General features: G+C 37.4%; 1 protein-coding gene across 2 annotated transcripts; it reads right to left on the reverse strand.

The window, feature by feature from the left end:
• Positions 1 to 91: 91 nt before the first annotated feature.
• LOC144849588 (uncharacterized) lies at positions 92 to 13345 on the reverse strand. 2 transcript variants are annotated; one of them, XM_078706544.1, is made up of 12 exons: positions 13132 to 13345; positions 7526 to 7669; positions 7035 to 7182; positions 6489 to 6607; positions 5906 to 6211; positions 5228 to 5707; positions 4422 to 4889; positions 3914 to 4186; positions 3386 to 3712; positions 2769 to 2912; positions 1945 to 2145; positions 92 to 1517 (listed from the first exon to the last, which is right to left on the reverse strand). In XM_078706544.1, the coding sequence occupies exons 1-12, from the start codon at positions 13247 to 13249 to the stop codon at positions 1339 to 1341; spliced, it is 2907 nt and encodes a 968-aa protein (XP_078562670.1). In that variant the 5' UTR covers positions 13250 to 13345; the 3' UTR covers positions 92 to 1338. The 2 variants fall into 2 exon arrangements, with proteins under 2 accessions (XP_078562670.1, XP_078562672.1); XM_078706546.1 differs by lacking the exon at positions 5228 to 5707.
• Between the last annotated feature and the right edge of the window lie 139 nt (positions 13346 to 13484).

Below are 13484 nucleotides of genomic sequence, written 5' to 3' on the forward strand. Positions count from 1 at the left end.
TGTTTTTTTTTCAATTCAGTCAATATTTGACAAGTAACAAGTAATTGCGCGCGGAATACCTAATTATTTCAAAATAAAACAAAAAAAAAAATCATTAAAAATTACTCTGTTTTATTAACAAATCATTTTGTTTCACTTTTTATAAAAAAAAAAGATGAATACATTTAAATGTATGTTCTGCAACATAACATTTTAATTAAGTTACAATATTATAAATAGACCTATAGAAATCTTAAATAGTGTTTATTATATTATGTACAATATTTCAACTGCTTGCAAAAACACGTAATAAACAGCCACACGCAGGAATCGTATTATTGGTATTAAAGCGTGGTTCCCACTAGCGACGCAACGCGAGGACGTACGCGCAACGCAAGCGAGTTGACCAATGACAAGCCACTGTTCGAATAATCCATCGCTTGTGATTGGACAAATCACTTACGTTGCGTTACGTCATTGCGTTGCGTCGCTAGTGGGAACCAAGCTTAACTACCGTATGGATTACAATTTGTAGGCCTAAATATGAGGGTTGATGTCGTAGGAAAGAGTTTAAAGAAACCCTTGCAGTGAAACGAATTCATTGACTTTCGGCGTAGGATGCTAGACCCACCCTCTAGTTATGTTATACCTATGAAACGCCATGTGTGTCAAACTATTTTACCACCGCCTGTAACCTAGACTAGAACTGCGCATAAACAGTAAAGAGAGGAAGTTGTGTTTATTGTAGGTTGCGCATTAATATGCAGTGAATAGCTACAGACGCAGCAGAATTTGAAGTGGTGAGCTGAAGATGCGGGTATGAGTTGGGAGTAAAGTGGAGTACATCAATACATCAGTAGGACAGTGGCTGTGGAACTAGGTACACTATTCGAAAATAGTAGGGGATCGTCTCCCGGTGTGCAGATCTGATAGGCGCTGCACTGCTGGCTGCCGTGGGTCCGTGGAGGGCCTAATCCGAATTTCCTCAGTTTCCAGTTAAGCTTGAGGACAAATATAAATAACTTTACCTTTACCTTTACGTCACAGAGAGATTTGGTCTGAACGAACGAACGACTTGTTATCGTCGATAAGAAGGGAACAAGAGGATTCAGAGAGGGTGGGAGAGGGGGGAGGGGGGGGGGGGTGTGCAGAGAGAGAACTTCGCATTCGACGACGACGAAACAGTTACACCGCCTGTTCATCGTCGTGCCCTTTCTTTTACATGATTTCGCATTCTGTTCATGTCTCTCTGGTTTCTTCATTGTATTTCATCTGCTTGTGACGTAACAATTATTAAAATGCATTATCTTAAAAAAGAGATTGCTGGTGATGACCTGTGACCTCTGAAGACACGTGACGTCAAGGTTTACAACGTCCAATATAATCTAATCCAATATTGCGATTGTCGCCCCAACAGCTGTCAAACCTGAGTGCGCATTCGTCCTGATACGTGGTACCAACGTCTGAACAAACCTCACCAGCTAATGCAAACTCGATTGGACAATGAAATGTTGATAAACACTCTATCATTGAGAACTCTGAAGAAAGGAAGACAATACGATAGTTTAGCATTTACATTGTTGTAAAAATGAAGTTAATTAAGAGGATGAGCACATCAGATCAACGATGTATATAAGATACGTGTATGGCGAACTGCATTCCATAGACCAACGTAGTACATGCGCGCGCGTTCGGAAGTAGGCTAAAGCTTGGTTTCCACTATAGACCAACGCAATTACGTAAAGCCGACGCAAGTAAATTGACCAATCATAAGCGATGATCCATCCGCTTGTGATTGGTCAATTCGCTCGCGTACTTGCGTTGCGTCCTATTGGGAATACTGCTATACTTGTGTATACTGCGTTTAACGCGCGTTTACACTGCTGCACGTAGTGTATAACAGGTTGTGTGGCTTGAAAACGTTACGCTTTTACGGCGTGAAAATGTACAAATTGGAACACTTACTCATTTTGGTTGTTTGTGGTTGGTCAGGTGGACACGGTCCCTCGTTTAATTGTTGTAAATTATAATCAAGAGACCGGCACGCTTCACGGAACAGGTCACATTGATTACTGTAACTTTTTCCGTCACTTCCGCAAACTGCTCCCGAGTTTCGTAAACTTTTGTGACATTTCTTCATCATCATGCAGCAATTTCTACCATCATCTGTATAACATGAATGTACAACATAAATGTATTGCACCCACCCCGGCGGCGCGATTACGGACACTGACACTCTGTTCAACCCTATTTAGACACTTTGTTGGGTCCAGAAACTGAATCCCATTGAAAGGGTTGTTCTCTCTGTATGTCTGCAGGACTAGCACAGCACTAGAGGAGAACACTAGACTTGCCCCAAGTCTGTATTTATTGTCTTTTTTATGTTAGTCCGCCAGTCGACGTTTCGATTTCTGTCTGAATATACAAAGTTCACAAGCTCATATGAAACGCCATATGTGCCAAAATATTTTCTTTTTACTAATATTAAGTCAAAACTCCGTCTGGAACCCAGCAGACTAGGAGAGCACTAGTCTTATCTTTCTATATAAGATCATTCTAATACGTATGTCGAGATCAGCATTACGACAACGTTATCTGGATAATAATTGTTTTGAAATAGCATATGACATCTCGTGTTCTCTCGTGTGCGATGCAAATCAAATGTCGACATTCAATTCGGCCAGGCACACGTACGCCAGAGGAATCGCATTTTACTCAGCGTTATACCCCCATCGATGCTTCTCCTTTGGGCGCTGTTCAGTTCCGTTACTGATACCATACACACTTACCAAGCCTGCAGCGTGCGTCGCATAACTGACGTATTGATGGCCGTTTACACTGGATCTTCTTCAGTTCACATGCGTTCTTATACGTCACCATGTTGCTACCACAAACCGGGCTGTCCCACGATGGACAGTCCACTTCGCAGGGATCTACAAGATTTAGAGTTTTATTTATTATATGGTAATATTTTTTTTTATCTATGAGCTGATTTAGCACCCCAAAAAAAACCATTTAAACGTTATATACTGTATTATCTCAATCTCGTTTTCTCGGGTTGTTCTCGTTGGAAACGTGACGATATAGTTTGGCCAAAAAAAAAAAAAAAGTGTGCAGTAACAGTAGGCCTATCTTATATTATGAGCATCGTAGACAGTTATTGTACCTCCTGAGGGCGTGCGCCTAAATTAAATAATGAAAATCATACTTTTCATCGTTGCAATTTCATCGGTTTACTATTAAATCTTGATTCCCACTAGGACATAACGAAATGACGTAATCGCAACGCGAGTTGACCAACCACAGTTCGAATAATCCATCGCTTGTGATTGGTCAATTTACTTGCGTTGCGCGTGTATCTGTTCCGGGGAAACCTAACCTCGAAACACCCTGTTCTTTTCCTCACCTTCTTCGATTCGATCTCTTTGAATGGATAAGTCTGTAATGAGAAAAGGTGGCATTGTCATATCGCCTTCTCCTGGTAGATTATTATCGTAGCGATTCCTCACGACGTCTGGAAACAGCTTTCTCGGTTTTGTAGGCCCTTTTTCTGACACTTTCTTACAAGAACCTTTGTGCGCCATATGTAGAGGCGATCCATGCTCACGGCAAGATTTCCGCGCAAGCGCACACTGGTTCCCGTATGTGCGACCATCACTGCCGCAGACTGAGCCAGTTTTCTTTAACTTATTTGGGCATCTTCTTCTGATGTCACAACAATGTTGGCCGTTAACTAAAACAAACAAATAAACCAAAGGATTACATATAAGCCTGCTTTCATACTTTCAACTGCTGACGTACCAACTAAGCTATAGCAAATCTTTGTTATATTAATATCGTTATTTCCTGTGGAAAAAACAACTAAGACGCATGTACTTTTCTAAGCGAATCATTTCATCAATAAAATAACCTAAATCTATATAACTATACTCACCAACTTTACATTCACCGTCGCATGTTTTCCCGCGCTTTTCATCAACGCAGACGATCTTTTTGTTGGTTTCTTGGTCTTTTATTACTTGAGAAGATTCGTCACATTTGCCATATCTAACTTTGACCAATGTCGAGCCTGCTGTCTGACATGACCTGCGCGCCAATACGCACAAATTATCATAGCTTAAACCGTCTGATCCACACACGTGACCACTCGTTGAAAAAGTTTGCGGACAACCAGAATCGATGATGTCACAGCAATGTACACCACTTACTGTATAATTATAAATTTAAACAAAATCAAATGTTATTTGGGCCTAATAACTCATCATTGATTGATGATTTCATTAATAGCTTTTTTTAAATGCATTGTGGGATATCTAGTCACTCTCTATAGAGTCGAAAAGAAGCACAGTAGATGGAAATATAAATACGCATGCGCATAAAACAAATAATTAATGACCAAACTAATTGAAACAGTTTTCAAATGAGTGTCATAAATGTCTTACCAAATTTACACTCGGCCATGCAGTCTTTTCCTAAAACTGTATCTTGACAATGTGAAATGTTATTAATATTATTATTTATAGAAACTGTTGTCCCCATAACTGTTGTATTTACTGTCATTTCAGATACATTTTGTGTACTCGTCGTTGGTGACGTCAGTTGTCGGATCGTTGATGTTGTGGAAACAGCAGATCCTTCGGTAGATATTGTTGGCGATGATGAAGTTGATTCTAGTCGAAGAAACACCGGTGATTGAGTAGAATTGTTCCCAAGTTTGATGACGTTTGAAGTGTCTTCTTCACATGCACCGTTGGTGAGTTTTTGAAGTGTTGACCAAATAGTCCTACATATTTTTCTAGCAAGTTCACACATATTTATGTAAGTTTGCAAGTCTGTCCCACAAACCGGTCCAGTTTCTTTAAACTCGTCAGGACATCGTTGTCGAATGTCGCAGCAGTGAACGCCACTAACTAAAAGATAAGATTGGTAAATTCAATTGAGGCCTATGAAAAAAAAGGTTGCTATGTGTAAAACACAGAGTGGTTCTATTTCCGAGAGCGCACGGGATATATGTAGACGTAAACTAATTTGGCAGGACAGCGGGCGCAAGTTACAGCTCGATTCGTCGCTTGTGATTGGACATTATTCTGAAGTTTGTTGTTGCTGTACACCATGTATGTTTAGTTTTGAGGACAATCAAAGTATATTGATAGAAACATCAGAACTAAATATACGTTGTGTACCGCAAATCAACACATTGATTTCGCCATGCAAACCTTCAAACAGAATGTTGTTTAAACTTTTTTACCTGATTTACATTCTCCCGGGCAGTATTTACCACTTATCGTATCGTTACAGTAAACTCCCGCGTCAGTCGATAGAGGTAACGATACTTCTTCCGTTCTAGAATATACTGGACTCGTAGTTCGATATCCACTTTGACTTTTAATTGTATAAGGCACTCTAGTTTTAGTTCTAAGCATTCTATAAACTGTTGTAGAAGATAGTGTTGTTCCAATATCAGTATATCCCCCTAACGGTGTATGTTGCTGTGTAGGGGTCGTCGGATCCGTTTGAGGTAAAGTCTCAAGGTTTGTTTCTTCGTTTCGAGTTTTACAAGCACCCATGTAGGAATGTCTTAATTCAGATTCTAGAGTTCGACATGCTTTTCGCGAAAGCGTGCAAAGATTGGAATATGTTATGTTATCACTGCCGCAAACTGGGCCACTTTCTATCAAAGACGATAGACATGCTTCTTGCATAATGTTACAACAGTCAACCCCATGAACTGTAATAAAAAGAAGAACATGCAAAGAATTGAAACGAAGCAAGTTTGGAATAAAAAAAAATCTAATGCTTAACGCAGTGAAAAGTTAGTACAAACATCATGCTGGAAAATACTGATACTGTAGGCGCGCCTACTCGGTAATTTAAATAGCGCCCTCTATAGATTGTGAAAAGTTTTTTATCTGTTTTTCATACTTACCAAATTTGCATTCGCCAGAACACTTCTTGCCGAGTTCCGGGTCGTAACAATTTATCTTTTCGGTAACAGATTCTTCATTTCCCGTTGGACTCGTCTGTTTTACTGACATTGATGTAGGCCTAGCCTCCTGTGACTTGCATTTTCCGTCGTAATCCTTTTCAATGAGCAAACCTGCTGTTCGACAAGTTTTCTTTGCAAGTTCACATTGGTTGACGTATGACACGCCATCAGTGCCACAGACGTGACCACTGTCTTTAAACACTTGTGGACATCTTGTACGTATGTCGCAGCAGTGAACGTCATTTACTGAATAAAACATTTTGGGAGAAAAATATGACCTTATTTGAAACTGAATACACATAGAAAATAACATGACGTCAGTAGTCCCATCGTAATTTTCATCACCTTTGAGGAGGACTGAAGCTTGGTTCCCATGTAAATGCAACGAAAGTAACTCGATAAATCATAAGCGATGAATTATCAACATGTAACCAAACTTTACTAAATCAAAGTAGAAATATGTTATACTCGATGAGCCATGCGCTTTGGATTCGTCACCGTGATTGGTCAATCAATTACTCACCTGTTTTGCATTCACCGGAACATTGCTTCCCAAGTTTCTCGTCGATACAAAACGCTTCTGACGTCACTAGCCTAGGAAGTTGCGTTGTTACCACCAGGTCACTACATTTACTTTCTCCTCTACGAAAGATAAAACATTTAACATAAAAGTTTAGTTCAAAATGTATTATTTTTATCCTGTATGAGTAAATCTTTGGTTATAACAGTCAGTGATGGCGCTAGTTACACTCCGTTATGCGTGAGTGATTTCCGAATGACGTAATGCATAAACGGGCGAATAGAGAGCAAGATTGTATTCGTGGTCGAGTCCACTGTGAATACAGGAGCCTGGTAATGCTTCATAATTGTAAAACAGATCAGCAAATAAAGTACGAATACATTTAGCTGTTGTCGTTGTTTTGTACGCCAGAAGAGTAAATATATAACCGGGTCCACACCTTCCTCCTCAGCGTGGAGAATAGGCCTACCATCATCATCAAGTCGCCATTGTCATTTACCTTGTTTTTTTATTAAAATATCTCAGAAAGTATGAGACAGTTTTACTCACTTAATTTTCAATCCTTTCTCTTTACATATTGCAACCGCCAATAGACATAGGTTTGGATATGTGACGCCGTTCGTGCCGCAAACCGGTCCTGACGATCTAAATCGCTTTGGACATTTTCTTTTAATATTGCAGCAACTGTGTCCTTTCACTAGAAAAGGGAAAAATGATAATTACTTGGATTGGGTATAAATAAATGAAGCATGACAGAAATGACTGACATAAAAATGGCCTTGAAATCATAATTAGAAACATTAAGTTGATTGGTGTTGAAAGAAAGAAAATTATGCTTCTATGAACGTTGGCTTGGCTTCCTGAATATTACTACTTGGCAACAGAAACCCGTCCAAATCGTTTTTTAATAATAAAACCATTTCATTTTTGAAAGGTTGTTGAATAATTTTAAATAATTGCAAATCATCATCAGTCCAAATGTTAAATTTGTATAAAATTAGGTTACAAGAAACCGGATAAAATCTAAATTAATTAGATACCTTTTTTACACGGTCCATTGCACTCTTTCACCAAGTCCTTAACGACGCATGCGCGTTTCTTCAAATGACATTCACTGGGGTAGGTTCTTTTGTCACTTCCACATACGGGTTTACTTCTGGCTACGCAGTTACGCGTACACTTTTCTGAAAATTACATGAATACAATATTTTAATTTTTAACATAATTCAACTTTAACTTATATATAAAATATATAAATGAAATGAAACTAAACACTCTCCAATCGGAGATGATTGAAGATTGCTGCACAGTAAAATAAAAAATGTATTTCGTTAAGTAGGCTGTCGGCTGCTACCACTATTAAATCGTGACCATTTTCTACCATAGTATCTTATATTTCGCAAAGAAACGAGTTAGTACCCATGTACTGTACAATGTTTGTGACCATGTTGTTGAACATAACAGAGCGCATGCGCAACTTAAGTTAAAATTCTCTCAAAATTCTGAAATATAAATATTATAACGGTTTTGAGTGAGTAGCGAATCACAAGCGGCTGACACTAGTCAATCGGATAATCCATGGATTAAAGAATTAATCCATGGATAATCGTACGCGATATACATACTTGTAGTATCAAAACACGTGACATGATTTTTTACTTTGCTTACATTTATTTATTGAATATTGTTATGTGTTATGATATGGACTTTGTTCTGAAATAAAAATGAATTGATTGAATTGTGTTCCTAGACCGTGATTGTGAACTCAGTATTATACGTATAAAACGCCATATATGCCAAAATATTTATTCTTTTGCTAATATTAATTCGAAACACCAGCATTATGCGACGTTATTTTGTTTATTGGTTTTAAGGTGTATCGTTGTGGTACGGGTTTTAATTGATGAGGAGTAGGCCTACACGATCGCCAGCAGGCGAAAGTTCGTCCTACGTGTATATGACACGCCAATGATTAGTGACAGACGTCCAAAACGGATCACCTTCAACACTGCTACACTGTACGCTATAGTAACCCAATCACGTATAATATTAATTCATTAATTTACTAAACTTAGAATAAATAAAATACATGCTAGGGATTAAAGTGAAGTGGCAATTGAACGAGACAGTTTGTACGCGCGCGTGCCAGCAGCAGTATGAGTAGTTCTTGATCTGACACTTGAGCACTAATATACCAGCTTTATATGACATCAATCGATACAAACAAACTATCCTAGTTTAAAGTATAATACATTGAATTACACTACACGTTTGAAGCAACATATTCATAATAATGATTGAGGCTTTAGTGCCAAATCCACGCCTGTCAAATACATTAGGCAAAATGCAATATTAGATTTCACGCTCCAGTGCGTCTGGATGTTACTCCAAAAACCATAGAATCATTCAAACCAAAACTTTCACACAGAATGCATTCTATTCATTTAATCGAATTAGGTTTCAATTTATTTTATGTGATGTTGGTCTTTATATTTTAACAATTCGTATAAGGTGCATTGCTGGCATGTTTTAAGGTTGTTTCAAAGTGTTTCTGCTACGCAGTGACGTAACGGCTATGAGCGCTCACACTGGCTAAACCCAGGGCCCCGGAGCTTTTGGGGGCCCCTGATCAGTGCCCAGAGAGAAGACAGGCATTAAAATATGTCAAAAAGGGCTAAATACGCCCAAGGCCTCCAGCGTTGGAGGGCCACTTGAGCTCCTAAATCAGGCCTCTGCGTTACGCCACTGCTCTACGATAAAAATGTCTATATGCACATTACCTTGATTATTTGCCAAAATATACTGGAAAAAATGTTTTTGTAATTTACCAATTACAACCTATTTTTAAATGCACTTTTCATGCCAATATTATATAATATATCTTTTTTCTCTTTCGTGGCGGCAACCCAATTAGGCCTACTTTTATTTCACTTAAAATCAGCATTAGATACAATTACAATATTTCCATTAAGATCATCCAGCCACTGATACCCACAGAATTGTCATTTTTTCAATCATTTGCCTTTGGATTAAATATCAAAGGTTGTTTAAAGTGTTTCTGTTACAAGAAAAGTGTCTATACAATATGTTTATTTTATTCAATTCACAACCAACAGAGATACAACCTCCACTAACAGGCTGATAAAACAAAACACAATAAACAGTAAACAACTTACAATTTTAGATTTAAAAATGGATAAACTATTTAAAAAATAGCAATATCAAGTATATAGGCCTACGTCATTACCTTGGGTGTTTGGAAAAATATACTGGAACAAAAATAATAATTATTATTTTGTAAATGGCCAATTACAACCTATTGGATCACTTTTCATGCCAATATTGATTGCAATCTTATTGATTGATCGATCGATTGATGTTTGGTCTATTATTTCAGTTATAATGTTAAGTTAATAGCTTATAGATAACCATCATAACTTTGTATACTACAAACACGATGAAATAATTATGTATGTATGTATGTACTATACGTCATTTTTCTTTCTTTCGTGAGAGAACCCCACTTATTTCATCTCAAACTTAAAGCACAGATAAAGTAAAAATACGTCAGACATTCAATGTCAATGATATTGTGTCGAGTATTAATTGTGTTATTATCCCTTTAACATCCCGATGGAATATGATAGGAATTAATAATGAATATTATTTTGTAATTCACTGACGCATAACAAGGTTAATATCTCACCACAGATCATCGCAATAATCATTATGTAACAAGCTCGATAATCCAACTGTCTGCTATATCATGTGAACCACTTTCTAATGTGAACCACAAAGATAGTCGGATGTAGAAGACTTAAGTTCGCGCTCATAATGAATCACATTAATGTCAGCTGCCGGTACCAAGTTTATTTTTATTATTTGATTGGATGGGTATTGGCATGCCTACTTAGGTGGAATTTATTTGGAAAGGTGGAAAGGCGATGCTAAATAGGAAGTAACTTGTGAAAGTTGAAATAATGAGAAACATTTTAGCGACAGGTCCTCTACAAATTGAATGAAAAATTTACCTATGTACGATTGAAATTGGAAAAAAGAAAAAAAAAAGGAATTGAAGAAACGATTTTAATAAAAATCAATTGCTGCTAAGAAGTAATTTGCAAAATGTTTGAAGGAATTTACTGTATATGTGCGAAAAGTGAGAAGAACCGGTTTGATTGGGGTATCGGTTTTATAGTCATCCGGGTTTCCATAATAATACTCGCATTGTATTCGGTATGACTTCCTCTCAACCTCGTCAGCAGTATATGTTTCAGTCGGTCGAGTGTGTGCGTACGTCGCTATGCAGATGTTATTACGACTTTGGCGTGTCGTAATTTCCGATTGTAATGTAATGTATTAGCTAAGATTGGTTGTCAATATAAGAAATGATACTCAATTGTATTGACAGGTTGCTCCATTCATCGCGAATGGGTTGATATACAAACTTGTGGGCGTGACATCCGGGTGCATCGATGAGTATGGCGCGCCATAGATGAGCGTAAGCAGTCGTCCTTGTCCTAAATATGTTGCCGGGGCGTATTCACATCTAATTGGACAAACGTGATGTGGAGAGTCACCACATGCCATCACAACAGCTACTACCACAATAGGTATAAGACGTCGCAACAACTTCCCTCCGTCCGCTACTACCCACAGCCTCTGTATCTCGCGGGGCAGAAAAAAACTGCTAATATATTGTAGAACTTTTTTGTGTGTTGCATCACTGTCCTTAACTTCCGGTCTACCTTTTAATTTGTCATGATCAGCAACGAGTATTATAGCTTAATCATAGTTCGCAATATTGAGGGCACGCACGGGTCCAATAACGGTCATAACCCTATTATGGTACCCTAGTACGGCTTGGTATTACCACGTTACGAAATAAGTATTGCCATCAGTTAGGCTTCGTTCCCACTATAAGAGACGCAACGCAAGCGAGTTGACTAATGACAAGCGACTGTTCGAATCAGAAACATGCGCAATGACGTTTCATAGATGCGTAGACTAGTCGCGCGTTGCGGCGCGTCTTGAAAACGATAGGTCGTTATAATGTTAAACTACTACAGTCACTGTACAATATCACATTGTGTACAGCTGTCCATATATCTACAATTGTCCTAACATTGTCGTTTGTTTAGTGTTAACATTTAAATTGATTTTATAAATAGTCAAATTGTATTTCCTTTTGGGTAACACTTTCGGTATTTTCAAGGTAACATTAATATATTCGATTTAGATAGATTTTTGTTTTGCTAATTTTAGTTATTTCCTTTAATTTTCACTTATATAACTGTTAGTTGCTTTAGAGATAGGCTTCACTTCACACAACAGTGTTATCATTAATCAATGAAATAACCATTACTTTTAAATGTAATTCAATGCCTCGCCTCATTACATGTTATAGCCGCGAGGAGACTTAATTTTCTATTTTTTCGAAACGAAATGGTCGTAAAATTGTAAAAAAAAATTTGAAAGAATCGTTCAATTTACCAAAAACAATGGCTGATATTATGATCGTTTTTTAAATAAAATATTTAACCAACGAACGTAGCAAAATAATATAATGTGAATGCTGGTTCCGACCACGAAAGCTCTGTCTACACTATCAAACTAGTTTGACGTACCCAATATGGTAGTGATATGTCCAAATATAGTAGTGATATGACATCATCGTGTCCATATATGGGCACATCACATTTTGTTGTCACATAAAGTTTGATAGTGTAGACAGAGCTTAAAGCTATCAAATGCTACCATTTTGTATAGGCTTACTTGTTATAGTAATGGCTAACCTAACCTCTTTATTTTTATTCATTAAGAGCAGCCGGCCCAAACGTCCTTCCTCCTAATTCCTTCTATCATGTCACTTTCCTTTTCTTTCTTTTTTTTATATGGATGAATAATTCGGTGTCACTAACCTCCACACACGCCGCATTAGTAACTCGCGTTTACATCCCCCAGTGTGATACGGCTAACTATCAATGGGAGGGAGTTTATAATATAAAAATAAACTGCTGTTAACCACATGTTTGTTCATAATCGTATGTTTTCTATTAATAAATGAAAAAATTATTTCTTTGTAAAGAAAATATTAAATAAAATTCCACTGAATTCGAATATTTCAATAACTCACCGATAACACTAGGCAGGCAGGATAAAAATAATTGTAAAAAAATAAGGTTATATGCATGATAATTAGGTGCTGAACAGAACTTAATATCCTATTTTTGGCATTGTAAATTTAGGAGGTGGGTGTGGGCCATCCCCTCGCGCGCACCATCCCTCGCGTGCACCATCCCCTCGCGTGCACGAAGAATAACGAATACATTAAATAAAAGTAAAATGTTTAGTCTTTCTGCCAATCAAAACCGAAGATTATCGATGATCTGTCTTGACGGAATAAAGTTACTAATATTATATATAAGTATATATGTACAGTATATTATATAATTTATTAATATTTATTATTAAGTACATCTGTGTAATATACAACAGCCAGTGTGACCTTTGAAGAAGCCAGACTAGACCACAGCCGTAAGCCAGTTCAAAATGTGTTTTAGGAATTAGTGAGGAAACAATAAATTAACCTGACACTGCTAAATTTATATTCATGGTAATCTTAGATTAATATAAGTATACCTACCGGTTAAGGCTGCGTTTACACTGGTCGTAGCACCCATACTAGTCAGCATTACAGAAATAATTAAAAGACCGCTTAAAAGTAACACCATTTTGTGACAACTGCATTCGCTATGTATCATAATATGAAAATAGTTGCCTTACAGACAAACGGTGCACAAACGGATATCCTGTAGTACAATATATAAATCCTATATTTAAGACATAGACTAGCAAGGCCTTTATACGCTCTCACATCAACTGGTCTCCTTTCGCTCTGCTGTTTCTTATTATAGGAATAAACAGCGCCATCAACGAAAATTGAGTAATTTCGTTAGGCTACCAGATGCTGCTAAAATTAATATAATATTTAGATAA

Source organism: Antedon bifida, chromosome 8 (assembly GCF_963402885.1).
Source record: "Antedon bifida chromosome 8, ecAntBifi1.1, whole genome shotgun sequence".
NCBI classification, from domain to species: domain Eukaryota; kingdom Metazoa; phylum Echinodermata; class Crinoidea; order Comatulida; family Antedonidae; genus Antedon; species Antedon bifida.

Excerpts from the sequence above, each read along its gene's own strand:
- LOC144849588 (XM_078706544.1), bottom strand. The coding sequence starts at position 13,249 with ATGATACATAGCGAATGCAGTTGTCACAAAATGGTGTTACTTTTAAGC. Across the intron at positions 6,608-7,034 it reads GAGAAAGGATTGAAAATTAA|AGGAGAAAGTAAATGTAGTG; the intron begins GTGAGTAAAACT and ends TATCTTTCGTAG. Across the intron at positions 1,518-1,944 it reads ACCACAAACAACCAAAATGA|AGTTCTCAATGATAGAGTGT; the intron begins GTAAGTGTTCCA and ends TCCTTTCTTCAG.